The 24,910-nt window shown below is 35.3% G+C and overlaps 1 protein-coding gene across 12 annotated transcripts in view; it reads left to right on the forward strand.

The window, feature by feature from the left end:
- Positions 1 to 24,545, forward strand: part of UBE2D3 (ubiquitin conjugating enzyme E2 D3) — a 27,889-nt gene extending 3,344 nt beyond the window's left edge. For 6 of the 12 annotated variants that reach the window (XM_087863951.1, XM_087863948.1, XM_087863949.1 and 3 more), the window contains exons 3-10: positions 11,002 to 11,065; positions 11,135 to 11,187; positions 11,672 to 11,764; positions 18,011 to 18,088; positions 19,249 to 19,354; positions 21,568 to 21,661; positions 22,098 to 22,147; positions 23,679 to 24,545. In XM_087863951.1, the coding sequence (XP_087720077.1) occupies positions 11,002 to 11,065; positions 11,135 to 11,187; positions 11,672 to 11,764; positions 18,011 to 18,088; positions 19,249 to 19,354; positions 21,568 to 21,661; positions 22,098 to 22,146 (537 nt within the window). In that variant the 3' untranslated portion in view covers position 22,147; positions 23,679 to 24,545. The remainder of the gene's footprint in view (positions 1 to 11,001; positions 11,066 to 11,134; positions 11,188 to 11,671; positions 11,765 to 18,010; positions 18,089 to 19,248; positions 19,355 to 21,567; positions 21,662 to 22,097; positions 22,148 to 23,678) is intronic. The other 6 variants (XM_045792631.2, XM_087863952.1, XM_087863953.1 and 3 more) reach the window with 6 other exon arrangements.
- Positions 24,546 to 24,910: the final 365 nt, after the last annotated feature.

The following is a 24,910-nucleotide window of genomic DNA, read 5'->3' on the forward strand; positions in this document are numbered from 1 at the left end:
TTAAAGGAAGGTCTCATTGATTCTTTTTCTTTTACAGGTGATACCCAGCTGCTGTGACACCACTTAATGATTTAAAAGCTCTAGAGAGGCAATATAATAGTTAAGAATGTGAACTTTGGGGTAGAAATGCTCCAGTTAGAGTTCTAGGAGTGGGCAAGTTATTTGTATGCCTCTATAAAATGAATACTTTGTATGCGTGAGCAATAGTTGAGTGCCTAGTATGTTCTAGACACCGGGGATGCAGCAGTGAGCAAAACAAATTTAGGTTTCTAGATATTGTTCGTTTATTTTAGGATTAAAGAGGTTAATGTGTGGCTTTGAACAGGCCCCTGGCGCATGGCACTCAGATTATTATTACTGCTATTTAATATCACTATTTTTAATATTCAGAAACTTTAATTGAAGAACTTCCGTGGTTCAGTACTTTTCATTAATACCAGATTGTCTTCTATTGTAAATATTTTGAAGGTATGCGTAATACAGAAACTGGACATAATACTTTCCAAATTGGAAGAAACTGTTTATGTGGGACTGTTAATTCAACCTATAGAAAGTTTTTGAAAGGCATGTGGCTTGGTACTTAGCTGTTAATGTCAGAATCTCGTGATGAAACGGAAAAAAATCCAAGATCCAAACAGAATTTTAGTGAGTAGTTAACGGGAGATGGCTCTTTTAGGGACCTCTGTTCTAGAAATATGAGGTCAAGTAGGCATTGATGTTAGTACGGTATTTCTTGTGTCATATACCTGTTTGTTTTGAATTTACTGTCTGAAGCTCCCAAATTCCAAATATTAAGATATCCATATTGCTTGTTGATAACTATTGAAATGCTTATCGTTGGGATATTTTTGGCCATTAGTAGTTCATTTGATCAAGCCTTTGGATTTTTTTTTTCCCCTAAAGCTGCGTTACAATATTTTGAGTATTTCTTAGACCAGGCAGCCTTATCAAACAATCTTACTTGGTTTTCTGCTGTATTATTTATTTAATAAGCTGTAGTATGGTTTTATAGGGATATTTATTAAACAACAGGAATCAAAAATGGGAACTCCCAAGTTGATTAGTGGTGTTTGAGGACCATAGACAGTTTTACCACTCCTATTAAACAAAATAACTACAGTGCTTGTATTTTGGGGAAGTTTAAAAAGAACTTTACATAAAATATGTGAGCCGAGCCTAGAAGAGTAATGTTTTGAGTCGTTGCAATGTGTCAGAACTATTTGAGACACCTGTATTAACTCATTTAATATTACAGCAACTGAAGGAAGTAGGTACAATTAAATTGTTACCCCATTTCGAGATTACAAACCTGAGGCACAGAAAGGTAAAAAAAAACAAACACCCAGAGTCCTACCATGGCAGAATTGGGGTTAGAACATGGACACTCTTGCTCCATAATGTGTCTTAACGGTTATATCATCCTTTAGGTTTTTGGTAATCAAAAAGGTTTTCTTTTGCATTACTGTACTGCTAATAATAGCTAGGACTTAAAATTTATTATGTACCAAGCACTGTTCTAAGCCCTTTATAAGAATCAACTCATTTACTCCTCACAATTCTCTTGAGATAGATGCTCATTATCATTCAATATTACACATAAGGAAACATAGGTTAAATTCCTTATCTAGTCACACAGCTAGTTAAGTGACTGAGGTTCAGATGAGATAGTCTGCCTCAAGAGTTAAAGCTCTTAAACTCCATGCTGTTGTACTATTTCCAAGGATTTCAATTTCTGTTTAATCAGGTGAATGAATGTCATTTTGGTCTTACTACCTGAAATAAGCTGTTGCTCTCCTCTCCCAGTTCACATTTAAATAACTGTGATTTGACTTTACTCTTACTCCCTCACAGGTAATTTGTGAACTAAGCTGTTCACTACCTTAAGTTTTGAAAGCAGATTATCTTTTTGATTAGTCTCTTCAAGGACTGTGGGAACTACCATGTGCCAACTAATTGCTAGGGGTATCTTAAGATACACTTGTCCCCAAAGAGCCTGTAGGCTGGATACGTGGTTTTGTAGGTGTTTCTTTAAGATCCTCATGGTGCTTCTGTAGCCAACTAAATTTGTGGGACGGTTGTGTGACTCATGGATGCTGGTCATGGTGACCTTGGTGTTTAATTTTATTGAGTGACTGACATTGCTGTCATCATCCTGTTCATCTGCAGTATTCTAGTTTTCGTTATTCCTACAAACATAAAATTGAATACTCTTACTTGCACTAGGAGACAAACTACTTCTTATAAGGTATCTGTTAGGTTGTATGTTGTTTAACTCAAGGATTCAGTACCCCTTGTTAGTCTAAGGTAACAGTCAATTCTTGAAGATTTTCCAGACTCTTGACTATAATGATCCCTTTCTAGTAAAGAAGATACTAGGTTCCTACTACTGACATAAAAGTTTTCAGATTAAAATCTCAAGTATTAGGTTGGCTTTTGCATTCTATGGAATATGTTATGGTTTGTGGGTTTTGACATGAGTTGTATTTATATATCAGGATATTGAGCAGAGATCTTAATATAGTATACGGGATCTTAGCAGATTCATGGAATCATTTTCTCTGGGAACAAGCATCATTTTGAAGTGTTCCCTAGGTGATTCTGAGATCCATAGACCTAGAGATAATCATTTAATCAATACTTACTGAGGTTTTACTCTGTTCAGCATAGTATTCTAGTCCCAGGAGATAAAAAATGAGGAAGCCTTGTCATTACCCATGAGAATCTCTGCTTTGAGTGGAAGAAACAAGCATATAAACACATGAATAGGTGTTTATCACCTTGTACAATTTACCTTTCAAGAATTGAAATCAAGTATGGGAAACACCTATTGAAAAGAAATTAAAGGTAACCTTTATTCATGTATCAGATTTACCCGTTATTATTATTAAAGATAGTTTATCTAAATATTTTACCTGTACTATATTTTGTCATCTTAGGGTGGTTTTTCTATTTATACTTAATTCTCAGTGTCAAAACAAACTTTTGAAATTAGCAAAGGTACAGGATTTTCATTCTTTAACTGGAAAATTTTGTGTTCTTGATTTGGTTTTGCTACAACAGCAGTGATCTTATTTGAAAATTGAACAGTATAATTAAGAACAGATGCATTTAGTGAATAACTTACTAGACAAGTTAACCTTGGTAGATTCTCAAAACTACCCTCTGCCTTGTTTGGGGAAGGAAAAAATTCAGTTAAGTGTTTTATACTTTCCCTTAAACATCTGATGTTTATCTCCAACAATACTTTCAACGTAATCTTGTATCATTCAGACTTTCAACTTTTCATAGCTGGGTTCTTCATATTTGGCCTTGGAGGTTTCAGTTGTGAATCACTACTTGGTTACTTGTTCATTTTTAGGATGGAGTACTTGTTCACATTCATCCTAGCATTATCATTTCCAAGTTAATGATGTTAATTGGATGTTTTCCACCACTGGACTGCTGTTAATTTTGTTTTTTTCTATCTATGAAATGTCTCGTATGCTTGTATGTATCAAATCTGAGAACCTAAATTTGGCTTTCTGTTTTTGCTCATTTAGATAGTGCCTAGAAAAGAATAGCTTTGAATAATTTTAAGTGACTTCAGTAGTGATCTAAAGAAAGAAAATTGTAGTATTATTCGTTCAACCCATTCTTTGTATCTTGTCTAGATGAACAAGCACACTGTCTCACCTGTAATTACAACTAAACTGGAAATTAATATATTGTCAGTGATACAATGAGACATGGTTTGTAGCACCTACCTGCCTGTTAATCCTTAAGGTAAAAGAAACTTTCAGGATTTCTCAGAAATTATAAATTCCAAACTAAAATGATTTTAAAGCGACTATTCCTTCTCTCTTAAGTCTATAGATCTATAAAATTGTTCAGATCCCAAAATATTTTTGCCAGGCTTCCTTTTTCTGAAATAACTTACGGTAAGGTTACATCTCTGAAATGTTTGCTGTTTCCTTCCTTACCATTTGTGTCTACACATGGTATATAAAAATTTCACAACATTAAATGTAATAAGAAAATTTTTTTACTTCATAGTAAACCTGATCTTTATAAGAACAATTAGAGCAGTTCTCATCGGCCTAATTAGGCAATTAATTGTACTGCATTTTGTCCTGTCATTGGTCTGAATATGTACCTTTCTGTTTTGCTCCGTTGTAAAGGTTCCTTGAGGGTGATTCTTACCTCAGAATTTCTTGTAAAGGCACTCTTCTTGCCTCCCACCTCATGGCCTCATCTCCTCCAGCCCCCAAGGTGGTAGTTTCTGTTGCTCAGTATAGGTTTTAAGAGGCAAGGGCTGTCTTTATAGTGCTGATTCACATAGTTATACAGATCATTAAGTCAAAAGTTTTTAAAGAAATGGACTCTGTGATAGAATACAAGAAATTACCTTTCAGTAATGGCATGAACTCCTATGTTTTCCCAAAAGTTAATATGGGAATTGTATCTATGCTTCTACTGTCAATTACGACCTTTGTGTGATAATGTGCAAGATGAATGGTGGAATATGAGATAACAAACAATCGTGAACATGGTGGTGATAATTACCGTACTCAGGGATGGAACTGGTGAACTTGACGTTACCTTAGTAATCATCTTTGTTTTCATAAATGCTGACTTTGGTTATGTTAATCTAACACATTAAGAATACGTTTAGCAGAATGCTTAAGTGGTAATTCCTAGAGGCATTAAATCTTACCGTACACTGATCTGACATAGCTGCTGTGTAGCTCCATTATTCATAAATAGTTCTTATATTTCCAGTTTACAAGTTCTTTAAAGGCAGAGACCATTTTTTATACTTCCCTATCATTTCTGTATACCTTTGTGTTTAATACCTTGGCTTCCTGTTCTTCATTGTCTATGTTTAGTCATTTCACTTCTTTGAAATGAGTAAGATGTAGTGAGAGAAGCAAGAAGCAAATAATTAGCAGTATGTTTAGACTTCTAAGCCAGTATCTCAGCCTTTTCATGATCTACTTTTTTTTTTAAAGATTTTATTTATTCATTTATTGGCCGGGGGGGGGGGGAAGCATGAGCAGAGGGAGGGGCAGAGGGAGAAGCAGACTTCCCGCTGAGCAGGGAGCCTGAGGTGGGGCTCCATCGCAGGACCCTGGGATCACAACCCAAGCTGAAGGCAGATGCCCAACAGACTGAGCCACCTGGGCACCCTTTATGATTTACTTCTAACAGTCAACTGTCAAAGAGATCCTGTGCTATAATGATCAAAGCACAGATCTTTCTCAAGATAAACTGTAGGCTTTCTCTTAGGAGTCCCAGAAAAGGAATGGTCAGACTCCTTACTGTTTAATTGTATACCTCCAGATGAGAACATTCAGTGGCTTAAGCTGTACCTTTTGCCTTTTAGAGAGATCTGCTTGACTCCTTATCCTATGAGTCTGTTTAGGCTTTTAAATGGAAAGGAGAAGCATATTTCTAAGTCAGAAGAGGCCTGGATTCTCATGCTAGCCAGGTGTGCAGGAAGGTTTCAGGAGAAGCAGTTCAGAGGAAGATGATCCAAAAAGAAAATTCCTTCCAGAAGAACACACCATGGCAAAGAGATGTCTAACTTTGGTGAGGTTATATTTTTTTATGTCCTTGTATGCCCTTGGTCCATTTTCGTGTGCCTTCACCTGGAGTGGAACCGTTAGCAACTTCTAGTGTGTGCCAGTCTCCCTGCCAACCTCTTTGCTATTTTAGAAAATGCTGTTCTTGGGGAAAGGGACGGTCAGCAGTATTAAGACTTTACAGGTGCTATATATGAGCCATTCTCTTTGGTCCTTGCCACTTTTCCTCTCTACTGGGAAGCAAAGAGCTAACAGTTTCGTTCTTCATATAATTTTACAAATTGTTTTTGTCTCTAAAGCCTTTGAAAATTTAGGGTTTAAAGTCCTTTCATAAGGTTAAAACCAAAGACGAAACTACTTCTGAAAATTCTTTGAATAGGCGCTTAATTGAAAATTGATCTTAAGTCCAGTAAATAAAATACACCTTGAGTAGAATAGAGTTGGGTTGGTACAGTTGACATTTTTTCTTCAGTTTGCCAAATGCCATATCAGATTTTTTAAATATATCTTTGATGTAAGGACGCCCTTTTGAAAAAGCCATTTGAAATCTATTCCTAGACCTCTAATTTTCAAGTGTCTAGTAGATACACTAAAGTTCAGTATGTCCTACACTTGATGCAATTTTTCCCCTGTAAGGGGTTCTGATGTAAAGTAGAAATAAGGCTTATTTCCATAAGATTGCTGTAAGGATAAAATGTTCATTATTTAAGATCTTTTATCATCCTCAGTGACTTAGTTCTCATGTTCTTCTCTCACCTGAATTATTACTATAGCTTCCTAATGTAGTTATTTACTTCTCTGTCCATTGTATTAGGGATTCCTACACTATGGGGATGAGTCTGGATAACCCCACAAATTAAAATTTTTGTGCAGGCATATGTGTATTTTGGGGATAGAAGGTCAGTAATCAGTTTACTTGTTATAATGGTAAGAGCTGATGTTCTGAACAAGAGAGATGTAGATATAGGTCTATGTATAGATTCATAGTTTTTATCTCTTGAAGTTCGAAGACCTGCAGAACAATACTATATGTGAAAAGGTACATATCTAGTCATGTATAAAAATGTGGAGAAATAGTGGAAGCTAAATTTGGGATAATCTGTTATCTCCTGTTGGAAAGGGAATGGAATTTGAGGAGTATGTGAGGGATCTTCAATTATATCTGCAACAATTTTTTTTTTTTAAATAAATGTAGTAAAAATGTTAAGCTTTACTTAACAGGCTGGGTACACAGATTTCATGGGTCCTTTCAGGATATGACTTGTAAGTGAAAAAATTAAAAGAATCCCTTCTAGTGTACTGTTTGCCAGGATGTTTTTAAAAATAGTAAAAACCAAATTTGTTTTAGTCCTGGTTAAAAACCATCCATGGTTTAGGGCACCTCGGTGGCTCAGTTGAGCATCTGACTCTTGGTTTCAGCTCAGATCATGATCTCATGGGTTGTGAGATTGAGCCCCATTTAGGGTTCCCTCTCTGTGCCCCTCCCCCCACTTGCTCTCTCAAACAAGTAAGTAAAACTTTAAAAAAATATATATTATCCATGGTTCCCATTGCCGTTGGGATAGTCTTGGACATATTCAAAGCTCATGAAAGATCCAGCCATGGTTAACCTTTCTGGCCACGTGCACAACTTCCTTACCTGTTTCTGTTGTGTTTCTGGTATGCCGGACTACAAGCAAATTTTTACAGCCTGTGTTCTTTCATACCCTAAACTTTGAATGAGTTTCTCTGTTTGGAATGCCTATCCATCTCCATCAAGACCTAGCTCAGTTGTCACTGTTTTTAAACCCAGGCAAGGTCAGTGGTTACCTTTTTAGGATTCACAAAGCATTTGAATGCCTTTATTTTAAGCACTTACGTTGTTGAAATATATTTTTTTGTTTTTGCATTGTGCCTACTTTATATTAGCTCAGTCTGTTGGGAAAGGCGTTCATGTTTTATCTTGGTATCATTCAAACCTAACCTGCAGGATACCAAAAATGCAGTCTTCCCTGTAAGTGAATAAATGTTTTGATGCTGAAATTTTAATAGCTATTGCACTTTTCATTTTAGAAATGGGTTTAAATTAACCTCTGGTTTCTGTGATTAGATTAAAAGTTGCTAGACAGGACATAACTGCTCCCTCTAGCTTAATTTTAAGACTGCTTCATTTAGATTCATTTCTTATGTGTTTTTCAAAAAACAAAATGTGAGCATTCCATTGTGCTTCAGTGGGATAAAGTCTATATGGGTCCCGGCAGCTCTCTACTTAGAATGGGTCTCCTCACTCTTGGGGTTTCCCCCCCCCCTTGGATTTATTAGAAGGAAACCAGAGTGGTTAACGATCAAAGGAAAATAGCTATAGGAACCCAGAGCAAGCTACAACCTCAGGGACTAAAATTGCATGTGTATATGCCAAGTCAGCTCTTATTATCTCTGCTGCTCAATATGGTCTCTTTTTCTTTGTATTCACCATGTAATTTCAGGGCACATGCCTGCCAACAGCACTAGGTCACATCCTTACAGCTCCTGATTTAGAGAAGGAAGAAGTGTTTCAGCTTCAGTTTGAAAAACCAGGCAGAGATGGATGGACTTGATTAGGTCAGGTCCTGGCTTAGGTTACTTTCCAACCCTTTGAGCTAATCACAGGTTGAAGAAACAAAATTCTGTGATTAGCCCTGTCTGAGTAATGGGTGATTGTCACCCACCCTTAACCAAACACTACAATCATGTGTTTGGAGTAAGGGAAAAACATTTTCATGAAAGGTGGGATAAGAGCATCTAAGATGACTTGTCAGTGTTCTTTCTCATATTTTTCCCTTGCTGAGATATTATTCTGTAATCTCATTTGCTTATGCTATGGGCATAATAATGTCATGAGAATTACTTGTTATCTTAGAGGTGAGTGCTGGTACATGATTTAAAAGGATCCTTAAAATAACTTAGGTCATTTTTTTCAGTGTTGCATTTAAAGTAGATTTTAGTACGTAAGGTAATTGGCCTAATTTTAGATCTTTGATTATTACTTCAGAGGTGTCTTGGTCATGGAGAACTTGGAAAATAAGGCATTTAGAAATTATTTGAGGAGCGCCTGGGTGGTTCAGCCGTTAAGCGTCTGCCCTCAGCTCAGGTCATGGTCCCAGGGTCCTGGGATCAAGCCCTGCATCGGGCTCCCTGTTCGGTGGGAAGCCTGCTTCTCCCTCTCACACTCCCCTTGCTTGTGTTCCCTCTCTTGCTGTCTCTGTCAAATAAATAAATAAAATCTTTAAAAAAAAATATTTGAGAATAAGATCCTGAAATTATGGGAGGGAAAAGCTGAAGTTAGACCTTCACTCTACAGTAATAATGCCAGCATATAAAGGCTTAATGATACATAAATATTGTGCCTAAAAACTTGTTTCTTCTATAAGAAATATTCTTTTATGTTCTTCGTAATTAAAATGTATGTAATTTTCAAATGGATGTTGATGTATTCTAGATCAACTTTACAGATTCCTGCAATTGTATTTATAATGAAGTTGCTTCAAGGTCACTTGGGTATTTTGTTAGATCAACCATCATTAGGTTGGTTTTTATTTTAAAATAACTGCTAGATCCTTTTTTCAGGCATTTAAACTAATAAGTACATAATTTGGGATAGATCACTGTAAGAAACTAGGGGGTAAATCTTTGTGGAAAAAGAGGGCATGGTTTAGAACTGGTAAGTTGTGTTTTGGTGGGGAGGGTTGTGGGGTTTTGGGGTTTTTTTTGGTGGGTTTTTTTTGGTTTTGGGTTTTTTTGAACCCTTGTGTTCCTGGAGGAAAGAGGGAATTCGACTGTGTAAGTTAACTTTTAGTATCTTTTTTTTGGTGGGCTAAACAAAGGAACTTGGTATATAAGCTCTGGAACATCGGAGAATTCTCTGTTCATATCAGTTAGACTAGACTACTTGATTCTTCTCTACAGTTAAAATTTTTATGCCTTGAGATGAAGTTAAAGTAGATTCCCGTTATAACAAAAGTGGCTGATTATGGGATGTAAATACCATATGAAAAAATCTGGCCTATGAAAAAGTAATTTGCTTGATGACGGATAGTCAATTCAAGTTGCAGGTACATTTCTTATTTTTATTCAAAATATAGTTTTCAAAAACTTAATTGGTTCAAAAATCATTTGATATTTTGTAAGGGTGTTTGTTTTTATTTTTAAGCTAAAGCCATAGTTTCTTTTAACCATTTGTTTAACTTCCAGTTAAGAGTTTCTGTAATTCCTACTGATCAGGATCAAAAGTGGTTGGAATGAATTTTCTCCTGTTTTTAAATATGCTGAACATATGAAGGTATATTTACAAAGGCAAGCAGAAATGATCTGATCTTCCATTATCCTAAGACTGAATCCCGGGATCTCTGGCTGTTCTGATAATCTTAAAAGCAGAGGTGGTGTGAGTTTTCAGAAGCAAGTTAGCAGAGTGTATTAGAGCAACCCCCCACCCCAGTTTTATTGAAATACAATTGATCTGTAACGTTTTTAGTTTTAGATATACAACATAATGTTCTGATATTTTGTGACATGATTACCACAAGGACATTTCTTCTACATTGGTTTTTTTTTTTTTTTTAATGGGATGAACCTATATTGATGACTCCCTGAACAATTGGCTGTTTCCTAAAGTGCATTTTGACCATATCATAGAGGCAAATATTTGCTCTAGTTATTTTCTTGTGTATTCCCTGTCTTTTTCTTGAAGCCTACTTTTATCTCATGGGTCTATAAATCCCTATAGAAATTTATTTATAGGTATATATAGGTAAAGTTATATCATCTTAAATAAAAACAGTAAAGAAACAACTGTATTTTCTTACTACATTATCCATATTTGTTACGTTCAAGCCATGGAAGAGCTAAGTACATATTTGTAAATACAAGGTCAGGTGGAATTTTGGAAACTGCATGTTTTACTATGAGCAAACTTCAGGTTCTTCCAGAGTTGTAATTTTACTCAACATTGTATGAAAGACATGGTTGAGTTGCAGGAATAAGATCAAACCAAAAAGGATACCTACCTAGCCCCATGAGAGATTTTTCAAGTGGAAAATGAGGTCTGTGGATAGTGTGGTTCAGAAATAACAGGATTTAAGATAGTAGAAACGGGGGCCTCTGAGATGTCCAGAAAGTTTAGCAAACAGCATGAATATTGAGAACTGCTTTGTCTAACTTCTCAAGCCATGAAAGTATCTGATAACTTTTTTGGTTTGGATAGCTTTTGTTGGTGTAACAAATTTTCCTATCTATGCCTACTATGTCCCTGGATCTGGACTATGGTCACTTATGCTTTCTCTCTTTTACTCGAATGTATTATTGTGAACTGTGATTGTATGTTCCTTAAAGAATGGTGTGAAAATAAACAGTTGACTTTGTTTCCTTGCTTATGTTTTTTTATTATGGTTACATGACCAACCCATCATTTTCTGTTTTGGTGTAGGAACTTAGCGATTTGGCCCGTGACCCTCCAGCACAATGTTCTGCAGGTCCAGTTGGGGATGATAGTAAGTAACTCTCAAGTTGCTTTTAATGGCTAATTTCAAAAAAGCTTGTGCATTTTTAGATAACAACAGTTTTGTTTTGTTTTTCTGTAGTGTTTCATTGGCAAGCCACAATTATGGGACCTGTAAGTATTAAGAATTAAAACATTTTGCTTTTTATTAAAAATTCAGCGTTGACCTAGTTGAATTTAACTTAGTCTTACATTTATTTTATTACATTGTAGTATTGTTTTGGAATTGCCATGGTTGTACTGTTTTTTAAAGACATAACAGTTTAATGAATTAGTCATTGTTATATGTGCTATGTGTCTGTCCTAGAATATAGCATCTCTGACCTATCAAATATTTTTCCACTTTATCCTTGTTGTCTTTCATAGTAATATAAAAGCATTGTCACAGAGCTTCCCTTTACATACAGAGCCAATTAATTTACTGGCTCTACCATGGTGTTACTCAAAGATCTTACTCCTGTTGCTGCCGAAAGTCTAAGTTTTTGTTGTATTGTTTTATTTGATTCTTTGTAGAACCTTAGTTTTTTACAAAATTTGAATATTTTTAGGTAGAAAGTGATATTTTGAATACAGCAAAATTCCTTTCTATCCTGGGTAGATAAGAAACTGTATATGCTGGATAATTGAATATTCAGAATTATGGATACCATCTAAGAATTTCACAGAATTAGAGCGCAATAAAACAACCTGGGTAAGACTGTATCTTGCACAATACTTAATATTTTTTTGATTTGGAAGGCACTTGAGGATTTCTATTCTAAGTTACATGTATGTCTTAATCTGCACCCCCCCCTTTTTTGGTTTAATCTGAACATAAGTGTTAGTAATGTACTTGGTGAGATAACAGTCAATAGCTAGATGTCTGACATTCTAAAAGGAGAAAGGCTCATGGAAAAGTTAGTAAATTTTTATTCCATAGTTCTTATTTTGATAATTGTAATCTTTTTTTTAATATCTCAATCAATATGATTCCACACTATGTGCCAGCCATTAAGAATAGACATGGTCGGGGCGCCTGGGTGGCTTAGTCGTTGAGCGTCTGCCTTTGGCTCAGGGCGTGATCCCGGCATTGTGGGATCGAGCCCCACATCGGGCTCCTCCGCTGGGAGCCTGCTTTTCCTCTCCCACTCCCCTTGCTTGTTCCCTCTCTTGCTGGCTGTCTCTCTGTCGAATGAATAAATAAAAATCTTTAAAAAAAAAAAAAAAAAAAAGAATAGACATGGTCCCCCTCATTCTTTGGGGAACTGAAAATCTGGGAGAGACAGGGAATTAAAACAAGTGTGATAAGCTGGGATATGTAAATAAAGTGCTTAGTGGGAGAAATTCTATGGAAAAACATAGCAGGGATGATTGAGTTAAGAGTAGTTATGAAATGTTAGGGTCTAATGGTAAGGTGATTGTGAATCAACTTAAACTTGGTGATGGTGGGGGGGATATTTAGCTTCTTAATTTGAAATGTCTTTATTATCCTAATTTAAGAAACTATTCAAAGTAAGAATTGTTCACTTCCAATTACAAGGACTGTTTTTACTATTGTAAATTTTATTTTGCTTTAAAAATGCTTCCTTTTGTTTGGTAACAAAATTGAGATTTATTTATTTTAAATGCACATAGTTAACTTAGTGTGACTTTTACCCAGTTTGGTCCACAGAACATTTTAAAAGTTGACAATCTGCATAAAAAACCAGACTAGACCTTCATTCCACAGCAGTAATGGCTTGAGATAGAGTAGCAGCTACCTCCCTTTTTTATATGGAGTTTGTGTCTCACACTATTCCTGTCCACTTCATTTTGCCTACCTTGATTCTGTAGGCACTTGCATTTGTAATTTCTAGAATTTTCTCATTATAGATCACCAATTGTCAAAGCAGAGTACTCAATAAAATACCTTAACATTTCTGCCAAATAAAAGCTCATCTTTGATCCAGACGATGCTTTTAAGATGACCTCCTTATAAAAATTAGTTGTCCGTATTAATAAAGCACTATAAAGAGTTGGTAATCAAGACTTCTAATTGGATGGTGTGCATAATAAACCAGCTCTTTGCAACCATTGTGTTTTTCTCCTGGACTTTGAGACTTCACTGTTTGTTGAACTGTCTTTCCAAAAGGTAAGGAATATACTTAAGAGTAAATGAAAGTGAAGTGTGAGTAGTTTATACTAGTAATTTTTCAGAGAATAAAAGAAGATTGCTTAGCCTGACCTTTTTATAGTTGTTCACTTGATTTGCTTTTATCTTCAAAAAACATTTTTCACTTGTTTTATACCTATTTCGGATTATGGGTATTCCCTGTAAATTTTTTTCAGCAGCCTTTTAATGTATATTAATGACAGTTCTGCTTTTAAAAACAAATACTTGATTATCAGAACTCTTTTAATATTCCCTGATTAACAAAAGCAAAAACTATATTTAAGTAAGCACTTGTGTAGATGCCACTTTGCTAATAGTTAATAGTCACTCTTACTTGTAGAGTCATCAATGAAATAACTCATTCTTATTTTGGCTTTTGATTGCATTTTTGTGATAAAACATCACAGTTTGATTAGATAATTGCTTAATTTTGTTAATATGTGACATGCAGATTGAGCTAAAACATAGGGCCATTGGTGGTACAATAATCCATGTATATGCAGATTTGCTGAAAGAATAAATGGTGACAAAAGTACTTTTGCTTTGGAGTACTTCTTAGGTCAGTAAAAGTGATTGGCAGTGCCACGTTAACTATACGTTCCTGATTAAGGAATGGAGCCTCTAATTTAAGTTTTAATACAGAGTTAATACAGAATTGAATTTTAGCATTCTGTAGTCTGGAAATGATCATTAAATTTATGAGGTAAAATGCTTCTTCCTAATAACTGTTTGAACTGGCTTATGCTTTCTGAAGGTAGAATACTTTGGAAGCACAAATACTAATAAAAACTGGCTATGTGGTTTTTAAACTTTGGTGGATTTTATGTTTCTGTTTTTTTTGTATTAAGGGCAGTTCCCATTAACAATTGATGCAGTTAGGAGAAATTAACTCCTTATCTGATATTTATACACTTGATTTTCCTTTAATTGGAAATGTAGCTGGCAGAAAGATATTTTGAAGTTATTTAGAGAACCACACTGACTTCCATCTAATCTCTGATACAGCCATGGAAAAAAGTACCATTTTTGGATAATATAACGTAACCTTTGGCAGCCTGAGCAGAATCAGCTGCAGAAACCATCTGGTCAAATAATTGGTTCATAGGTATTGTCTTATTGGTCCATAGGGGTTATTTGTCAACTTATTTTAAGTATATTAATGTCAGTTCCTGCAAAGGTTAATGATGCATGAAAACTCTTCCCTTCGGTACCTTTTTAAGGAACTTTGTAGTCTAGAGGAAGAGGAAAATATAAGTAAGTTATATAAGTATGTTGGGTAATAATTGTGTTGTATAGAAAGGTATAAAAGAAGGGCAGCAAGCATATTGAACTGAATAAAGGGAAAGCTGTATTATCTTTTTAAGGACATTTAAGTTTGAGATGGGCCCTACAGTGTAGGTATGGTCCTAGAGATGAAGAAGATAAAGATACAGATAAGAATATTTCAAGTGGAAGAAATAAATAACCGGAGAAAAAGGAGATGTGAAATATTTTAAGTGCAGTAAGGAGAGCATATTCAGGAGAAGAGGTGGAAGATGAGACCAGCTATATTGGTGGGAAGGAGATCATAAAGCACCTTGTGTGCTTAGGAATTTGCACTTTTATCTTGAAAGCTGTGCTAGATTTCAAGCAGAGATGTAACTTGTGTTTTAGGACAACTTCAGCGTTAGGGTAAGGGATAAATTAGAAGAAGAACCAGTGAAGGCAGGGAGGAATACCAGAAGTAAGCCATTGCCATAATATAAACAAAAGATGGTAAGATCGTGAACGAAGGGGGTAGTGGAGTGAGCATAAAGGAGAAGAAGCCAGTTTCAGAGATTTTAAGGACCTTTAATAACTACGTTGATCAGTTACGAGTTCCTGGTTTGTGGTTTGAGTTTTTGGATACATGAGACATCCAAAGATAAATATTTACAGGCATTTGAATATACATGTCCTGGAATTAATAACTATACTAGAGAAAAATTCAAGAGTTACCAAAATAAGTATGGGTCAGAAGATAGATCTGGGGGAATACCAACACTTTATGGTTGCCCTAGGGGAGGAGTACAGACACTGAGAAGGAGCGACTTGCACTGATGGGAGTTAAAACCAGGGTGTTAGAATGTGTCTAAAGAGATCCAGTATAAATTCTGGATTTCTAAGTCTTGAGTCAGTTTACTGATAAAAGTATTCGTTGTTTTTCTCTTGTTGTTTTCTGTTTGCTTTCAATTTATAGTAAATTTGATACACAGAGCTTCAGTTTTTTAGATAGCATACTTTGGTTTGGTTACCTCTGGATCTTGTGGTCGTTTTACCAGTTTTTCCTCTTCGAGTTGATGGAACTGTGGTGTTAGATTGTAGCACTGAAATATTTTCATCCCTAAATTCTTTGGGTTTTTTTTTTTTTTTTTTTGAGTAAGTGAAATGAAATTTGGCTTTGTCTAAATCTTCATTAGATTGCCTTTACTCAGAAGCAGTCAGATACAGTACTTGTGATTGTATGAAACTTGGAATGAAAACTTAGAACTTTGGTAATTTGGTTTTATAAAAACTTCTGTTCAGGAGTACCGTAAATGGTTCATTATACATTGTATAAACATTTTCCGTATTAGTCTATTTTGTAAAAGTATGCCATTTGAAACAGCTATTCCCAGTTAAAGTAGCTGTTAACAAAGGTATGTTATTTAATACATTCAGATCAAGTTCTGTGCTTTGATATTTTTTTTCCTATGTTTATATGCTGCTTTGCAATCTTAGTTTTTTAATTAAAATTTTGTAGACAATATGAAAAGGACTTTGGAGTAATGACTCCCAATTGTAGCTCTTTCATTATACTAGTTTCTTTGAACTTCGTTCTTCATCAGTAAATTGACATTTTTCCTTCAAGTTGCAGGTATGCCCTGTTCATTTTTCATATTTGCAACATTTCATTGCATGTCTCTTCACCAAAACGTTAGCCCATCAGGATAAATGGTTTTCTGTGTCCCCTACACCTGATCTGTAGAACAGAGTTAGATTTTTGGTTTTTTTTAAGATTTTGTTTATCTGTTAGAGTGAGCACGAGCAGGGTGATAAGGGGCAGAGGGAGAAGCAGGCGCTCCAATGAACAGGGAGCCTGACATGGGGCACTATCCCAGGACTCCAGGATCATGATCTGAGCCGAAGGCAGATGCTTAACAGACTGAGCCACCCAGGCATCCCAAGAACTGAGTTAGATTAATTCAGCTATTGTTTAACTATTTCACGGAGGGCTGGGAATTAAATGAGCTGTATTAAAGTGTCAGATCTGGAAAAGTTTTTACTTTTCTGACATCCAGAATGGGCATATTAAAAGGCTTAAAATTAGCACTGTGTACATACTCTCTCTAATGGAGAGGAATGGATGTTGGTAATAACTGGATTACTATAAATTTTCAAAGACCTTGCCAGGTGGCCTCTTTGCATATTCAGAAGTAGTTTTCATGTTTTCATCTTTTACCGTGAAGTTTTTAATGAGGTCACTGTCTTTTGTCATCACTCTCTGGTCCATGTTGACCTGTGATCTTCATAAGACCTGGGTTTCAGTCTTGGTTCTTAACACCACTTGTATACCTAAATTATTTCTTCAAGTCCCATTTTTATTTATCCATAAAATGGGAACACAATGATATCTTTTTCCTGGTATTGGTTAAATTAAATGTAAAATTCTAGCAAGTAGTGTTTCCCAAATGTTATACTAACATTGTATAATATTTATTAAGAGAGTTCTTCCTACTCAGATTATAATAAGCAAAACAACAAAGGAAGAAGAGTGATGTTATAACTTTGAAAATTTGTTTTCTGTTGAAGTGGAAGAGTAAATGTTCCACATTGTTTTCCAAATCTAGTAATCCTGTGTATTGATTTGCTGTGGAGAATTCAGTGTGCTTTTGGAAAAAGTCTTCCATGGTTTTGGGGCATCTGGGTGACACAGTAGGTTGAGTGTCCAGCTCTTGGTTTCAGCTCAGATAGTGATCTCAGGGTTTTGGGATCAAGCCCCAAGTCAGGCTCCACGCTCAGCAGAGTCTGCTTAAGATTCTCTGCCCCTCCCTCCCGCGCTCGTGTGCAGAGGCGCACGTACTCTCTCTCAAATTAAAAAAAAACCTTCATGGTTTTAAATGAGAATTTTGAAGCGTGCCTGGCTGATTCATTTGGAAGAGTATGTGACTTTTGATCTCAGGATTGAGAGTTTGAGTGCCATGTTGGGTGTAGAGATTACTTAAATAAACATTTTAAAAAATGAAAATTTTGAGGAGCCAATTGGGAATTAAACTTTTGTTAAAAAACCTATTTTGTTTTTGTTTTGCTTCTCCTGTTGAAGGTAGTTACAGGTTAACCTGCAGTAGCCAACATTCTGGTTTGCCAAGTGACCAGAGTGGTGTGTTGAGATACAAAGCCCATATGTGTGTATATGGCTAGCATTAGAAAAAATAAATATAAGACCTTATTTTCAAATTCAGGTTTGATATATAATACTGTATATAGACTTTATTGCTAAGTAAACTTTTCCTTTGTGAAAAATCAGGATCTAGAACATTTGGTTTCTGGTAAATTTTTTTCAGTTCTTTGGTGACTTACATAAAATGGGATCTAAGTAAATAAGGGTTCATTGTCCTGTAGTAAATTTTGATTGTGAAGTTTTCAGTAATATGAACTGAACTGTGGAATAATTTTGACTCTTCATTGCAGCGTAAACAGGTAATCTTGGTTCATGTTAAAGATATGCTTAGAAAATAGAAATGTTACATGGATTATTTAGCAGTAATATTTTAAATATCAGAGTTAAGCAAATTTTTCTTTTCACAGAATGACAGCCCATATCAAGGTGGTGTATTCTTTTTGACAATTCATTTTCCTACAGACTACCCCTTCAAACCACCTAAGGCAAGTATTTACCGCCAAAATCCATTAGTGTATAAGATCTGTGCATTATTTCAGAGGAGTAGAATATCCTTAGAAATCAAGGTTCTGCATAAGTAAGGCTAAATTGGGGTGTACATATATTATGAATAAGAATAATTAAGGCTAAATATATATGTATTGAGTCACCAATACAGAATGCTTGCTGACTTTTAGCCTTTAGTTGAGAGAGCAGTTAGACTTGAATTTGGACTTTGTAAATGGAGATAAGAACTGACTTATCCTTAATGTTGCAACACTCTGATACATTATGTGGAAGCTTTTTCCACCGTTTATTATGCTCATACAGGTGTGTAATATTAACCTTTGTAATAGTGGGCTTCAAGTATTTAGCTCTCTGTGCATTTGCCCATATTGTTGCAGTCTATGCTATGTTTGTTGGGGTTCACGTGGGCTGTCTTTCAGGGGTTTGTGTTTGCATATATAACAATAAATCTATCAAAACTTAAGAGTTGCTTAATGCACTGAGGTGACTGGTTTACAGTTATTAAAAGCATTGGGTCCTTGACTCTTGAGAGCAATTAACGTAAAGCCAACCTATATGAATAACAGTAGAAAAGAACAGAACATTGGCACTTCAGCCATCTTTGCAGTCCTGTTACAGGTGTAGTATAATAGTTACTTTAGATGAAACACTTTGTCGATCATTCAGATTTGTATTTTATTACAGTGGAAGTGCAGACTAAAACACATACCTTTGTAACTTGATACCTTAAATGAGCTGGTCTATAAATTTGGTTTACGTTCTGAAGTTCCTTTATTTTTTTAATGAATGTCGATTACCATTCACAGTGCTCTTTTTGATACTCATGACGTGGTAGAGCCAAAGTTAACCTTCAGAATATCCTATCATATCATTGATAGTAAAATTTTTGCCCCAAAGTTTACATTTTCCATTTTAATTAAAGAGAGGGAGCCCTTGAAAGATGTTGATCAGAATATACAAACCATTTTCTGGAATTTTTTAGTCCTTTTATGTGTATAAATAGGTTTCAGCCATTTATTGAGAGAGTGTGTGTGTGACACACAGTATTGTAAGCCTTGATTAAAAGTCTTCTATTTCAGATTAGGATGCTTATTTTTACTGGGAAAAATACCTGAAAGTTTTTATTTATTTATTTTAGGTTGCATTTACAACAAGAATTTATCATCCAAATATTAACAGTAATGGCAGCATTTGTCTCGATATTCTAAGATCACAGTGGTCTCCTGCTTTAACTATTTCTAAAGGTAAAGTACTTTTAGAGAAAGTGTCTTGAGCTACTCTGATTTTCTAATTAAAGGAGTTTCATTGGGGTGCCTAGGTGGCTCAGTTGGTTGGGTGTCTGCCTTGGGCTCAGGTTATGGTCCCGGGGTCCTGGAATCGAGCCCCCCATTGGGCTTCTTGCTTGGTGGAGAGCCTGCTTCTCTCTCCCTCTGCTGCTCCCCCTGCTTGTGTGCTTGTGCTCACTTGCTGTCAGATAAATGAATAAAATCTTTGAAAAAAATAAAGGAGTTTCATTTGGGGGCCTACTTCCATATTATGCCAATGTTTTGGTAAGAAGTGGGGAAGGGAAAAAAAGTTTTTATTTTGTGCTTTTAGCGGTATTGATTAAAGATTTTGTGGGAAAAAGTCAAAATTAAGGTATAGGCATTATTTTTGCAGATAATAAAGTTTCTTAAATAGATTTCTGTAGTATTTTTCAACCTAGGCCACTCACGTCTCAACTCGCTTCTGCGTTTTATAAAATGGTAGATCTGAAGTTTAATGGAGCTTTTAAATCTTGGTTTCCATTATAGGAAGATTCTGATTTTGCTTTCTTGTGTTTATTAGTTTTTTTTTTCCTTTTAAAATAATTTAGTTAGGTGTTGTGTTTAATAGGTTGGTCCTACCTAGTAATAGGCTAAAATTACTATAGTCTTGGAAATGTCTCTAGATTAATTCTGGTCTTCTACTTCTAATAAGGGTCAATTATGGGGTATCTCTAATAGGTTGTTAGTGTCCACATGAATATCCCAGATAGAGATGGAGTGCCTCCTTCTTTCTCCATTTTGAATGACTGTGGTGGCTTTTGTCACCCCTCCCCCCAACCAGAAAAATGACCTACCACAAAACTACATAATGGGAAGGAAGTTTGCCTTCCAGTAAATTTTGGTTTTTGGTAGCATTCCTTAGGTACAAAAAATGAGGCTTTTTAACGTTGTTAATTAAGACAGTGTTTCAGATACATGTTTGTACGATGAATTTGAAATCAGTCTTTTACAGAAGAAAAAAATCAGTTTTGGTGAATGCTGCTGTAACTTCAAGTGTGACGTAATTTTAGATGTTTTTCACCTTCTTGGGATACATTCCAGTTCCCTTGCAAATCAAGCTCCCTTAACACCAGATACAGTACAGATACTATACAGATACAGTACCAAGAATATCTTGTACTAGGTTCCAAGTTGGGAATAAAACTCAACACTGTGTTTCTGTAAATGTGGGTTGAGTTTTTATATGTGCCCTCCTGCCTTTTGGGTTTAAAATTATATTTGCTGTAATATATTACATTAGTACTATCTTTTATGGTAATGTTATCTTTGAAGATTTTAATAACCCCTCGAAGCTTTTGTATGTTAAAATTTTATAACACTTTCCAGTGTCTGGCACATTAACACACATACAAAATGAATTAGATACATGTTCTGTGATGTTTGGTATCTTCCAAATTCATACACTGAACAGGTCAGGGTAAGAACTAGAGTTGAGAAGGGTCACTTAGTAATAAAGCTAGATCTCCACATTATTTAACCAGTACTATTAGTTTATAAATTCAAGGAGACAAAACACCGTAGAGCAGTTGGAGTTTTTGTGAAACTCACCCGAGGGTTGGGCAGAGAATGGATTTTTCTTTGTAAATATTTAAGTAATTGCTACTCTCAACATGGGGCTTGAACCCACAACCCCCAAGATCAGGAGTCACACACTTTCCCGACTGAGCCAGCTGGCTCCCCAAGAATGGATTTTTTCATCATGCCTAACAGCTGAGGATAATACTGCACAGGTGTTCTCTGCATATTCTTTGCTAGATCCCCCCCCACCAAAGTACTAAGAAACTCCAGTTAAATCCTAATGCCACTTTTTAAAGATGATATTAATGAACTAATATAGATTCATTTGGATATCTCAGAACTCCTGAGTTGGACAGTTTTGTTTTTTTTTATAGTAAGTCAGTACTAAACTATGATCCCAACAAATCTCTATTTCTAGCATTCCTTATTTACTAGGAGTTTGTCTTCTATGAAGCAAAATCTATACGGACTTGTCTCATTGACATTAAGGTACAAACTAAAAATCTTTTGAGGATTGAGGTTTTTAATACATGTTTTTAAATATACTTTGATTTATCCAAATTCCCAGTGCTGGGTAACAGACTTTTCTTTTTCTTTCTTTTTCTTTCTTTTTTTTTTGTTTTTATTTGCAGTTCTTTTATCCATTTGTTCACTGCTATGTGATCCAAACCCAGATGACCCCCTAGTGCCAGAGATTGCACGGATCTATAAAACAGACAGAGATAAGTAAGTATAGTGGTTTAAGGAAATATTCTAAAGAGTGATTTATCTTAATGAGCTAGGCTTACACTCTGTTTTATGTTGTGGAAATGCCAAGAAGACTTGATGATTTATTTCTGGTAAGATAATAGTTAAAATGTACAGAAAGGTAGTTTTTGAAATGGGATTTTTTTTTTTTTTTAATAGTGTTCAGTTTATGTGACAGTGAAGAGCCCCTCTAAAATGTTCTATTTTTCTAACATGTTCAAATGCTTTGTCACTAAGTTTTTGGAAAGAAAGCAAAGTTTTTTTTTACCCCAATTATGTTTTTGAAACAAATACTGGTACTGTTACAAAAATTTGGTCTAAATTTCTCAAATACTTGAATTATCTTTATGTACAACTTCACCATTATAACTTTGTTGTATGTTATAATTAATGCTAAGTATACTTGTTCAATTAGGTACAATAGGTTAGCAAGAGAGTGGACAGAGAAATACGCTATGTTGTAGGGTAAGAGGATCTGCACTCTATGGTGCGCTTATTCATGGTACTGCCAGCACTTGAGTGCTGCATGTTTTAAGGCACTGTATTAACTAACAAAAGGTAACACGTGACAGTTTTTTGAAACTGTACAGTTAACTGCTTGATCTCTGTTCAGCGTGAAAGTATACCCAGTAGTCATTATTGCTTGAGAGTATTTTTGCATGGCACAACAGTTACATATAGCACTAGTAAGAAATTAAAAATTTAAGTAGAATTTTTTTCAAACTACCATGGTATTTACATTTTAAATTTGGTAGTTATTTTAACCTTTATACCAGTACTATATGGAATGTGGTGATTTAATTCAAATCTGGCCAAGAAATAATAATGTAAGGGGAAAACACTTTTAATAAAGCCTCCAAGCATCTAAACGTTCATTACTGACAAGCATGCATTAATATCAGCTATACTTTGTGGCTCCTTGTATGCTAAATGAAACCTTTGTTTTAAAGTGCTGGCTTTTTGAGAGGGTGTCCTTAAATGAGGTAACCATGAATGGTAGAAAGAAACTTCTATATGCCAAAGTTTAGAAAAAATGGTTGAACCATGTTTAGTTCTTGGTTTGAAATGAAGCTAGTTAATATTTTACAGAGTATAAACTGGAAATACAAATCTAAAGTTCTCTTGTGCCCTTTGATGTATATTCATTTCTTAAAGTTATCAGTATAATTTTTGGTAAGTAGCCTATGGCATGGATGTAATACAGGGAGAAATTGATAGCATTTGTGAATATTAGTGATGTTCCTCAGTAATAAATAACCTTGCTTGTGTGTGAATTATCTGTTGATCTTTTAAACAGATGCCCCCAAGTGTACTCCTAGTAGAGGTTACCATTTCTTAGGTCTCAAGTGGGGCTTGTTAGCTCCAATCACCGCCCTTTCTAAAAGTAACACATAAGTGTTCTAATTAACACATACATACCAGTCCCACCCACCTCCCTCTTGAAAATTGCTTTTTTCACCCTCCCCAGTGTCTAATCTTCTACCTGTGCTTAAATCTCAAAGGTATTTTCTGGTATTAGCTAAGCTCTAGTAATTTCTCAAGGTCTAGGATTCAGATTTGATTTTGGCTTTGATGGAAATTTCTTTAGATGTTAGAATCTATGTTATACTCTGACATAAGTCCATGATGAACTGTAAAATTTTTTTTTAATGTTAAAATTTGTTGGAATGGATATTAATTACAGAATTTCTAATAGAAAATTTAACTCTCTGGTAGGGGAGAGAAAAGGTCTTTGATTTTTGCTAGTCTCCCCAGTCTCAGTGCCACCTTCTTGTGTTTATTAAAATACTTTCAGTGTATTGGAACATTGTATTGGAAGCGTAAGGTTTCCATTCCCACATTGCTTTGAGTACCAGTGCTTTTTCTCCCCATTGGCTTAATTCTAATCATAACCATGGGAGATGACTCCATGATGAGTCTGGAGGTAAAATAGAAATCTTTCTTTTAAGTATTAAGAATTCTTTACCTTTTTAAATAACATCTTCTTTATTTACAGGTACAACAGAATATCTCGGGAATGGACTCAGAAGTATGCCATGTGATGCTACCTTAAAGTCAGAATAACCTGCATTATAGCTGGAATAAACTTTAAATTACTGTTCCTTTTTTGATTTTCTTATCCGGCTGCTCCCCTATCAGACCTCATCTTTTTTAATTTTATTTTTTGTTTACCTCCCTCCATTCATTCACATGCTCATCTGAGAAGACTTAAGTTCTTCCAGCTTTGGACAATAACTGCTTTTAGAAACTGTAAAGTAGTTACAAGAGAACAGTTGCCCAAGATTCAGAATTTTTTTAAAAATGGAGCATGTGTATTATGTGGCCAATGTCTTCACTCTAACTTGGTTATGAGACTAAACCCGTTCCTCACTGCTCTAACATGCTGAAGACATCATCTGAGGGGGAGGGAGATGGGTGCTCAGTTGTCGCATCAAAGGAAGCAGCAGCATTCTAGCATCCAGTCTTTTTTTTTAAGCCTTCCACTGTTAGAGATTTGAGGTTACATGATATACTTTATGCTCATAACTGATGTGGCTGGAGAATTGGTATTGAATTTATAGCATCAGCAGAACAGAAAATGTGATGTATTTTATGCATGTCAATAAAGGAATGACCTGTTCTTGTTCTACAGAGAATGGAAATTGGAAGTCAAACACCCTTTGTATTCCAAAATAGGGTCTCAAACATTTTGTAATTCTCATTTAAATTGTTAGGAGGCTTGGAGCTATTAGTTAATCTATCTTCCAATACACTGTTTAATATAGCACTGAATAAATGATGCAAGTTGTCAATGGATGAGTGATCAACTAATAGCTCTGCTAGTAATTGATTTATTTTTCTTCAATAAAGTTGCATAAACCAATGAGTTAGCTGCCTGAATTAATCAGTATGGGAAACAATCTTTTGTAAATGCAAAGCTGTTTTTGTATATACTGTTGGGATTTGCTTCATTGTTTGACATCAAATGATGATGTAAAGTTCAAAAGAGTGAATATTTTGCCATGTTCAGTTAAAAGTGCACAGTCTGTTACAGGTTGACACATTGATTGACCTGATTTATGCAGAATTAATAAGCTATTCGGATAGTGTAGCTTTAGTATGCTGCACATAATACTGGCAGCCCTGGAGTTCATAGATGGACTTGGGACCCAGCAGTTTTGAAACATGTATATGGAGTTTAAGAAATTTATTTTCCAGGTGCAACCCCCATCTAACTAAATTTTTTTC

The sequence above is a fragment of the Ursus americanus genome, chromosome 8 (assembly GCF_024610735.1).
Source record: "Ursus americanus isolate L20-20 chromosome 8, mUrsAme1.1.p, whole genome shotgun sequence".
Lineage (NCBI taxonomy): Eukaryota > Metazoa > Chordata > Mammalia > Carnivora > Ursidae > Ursus > Ursus americanus.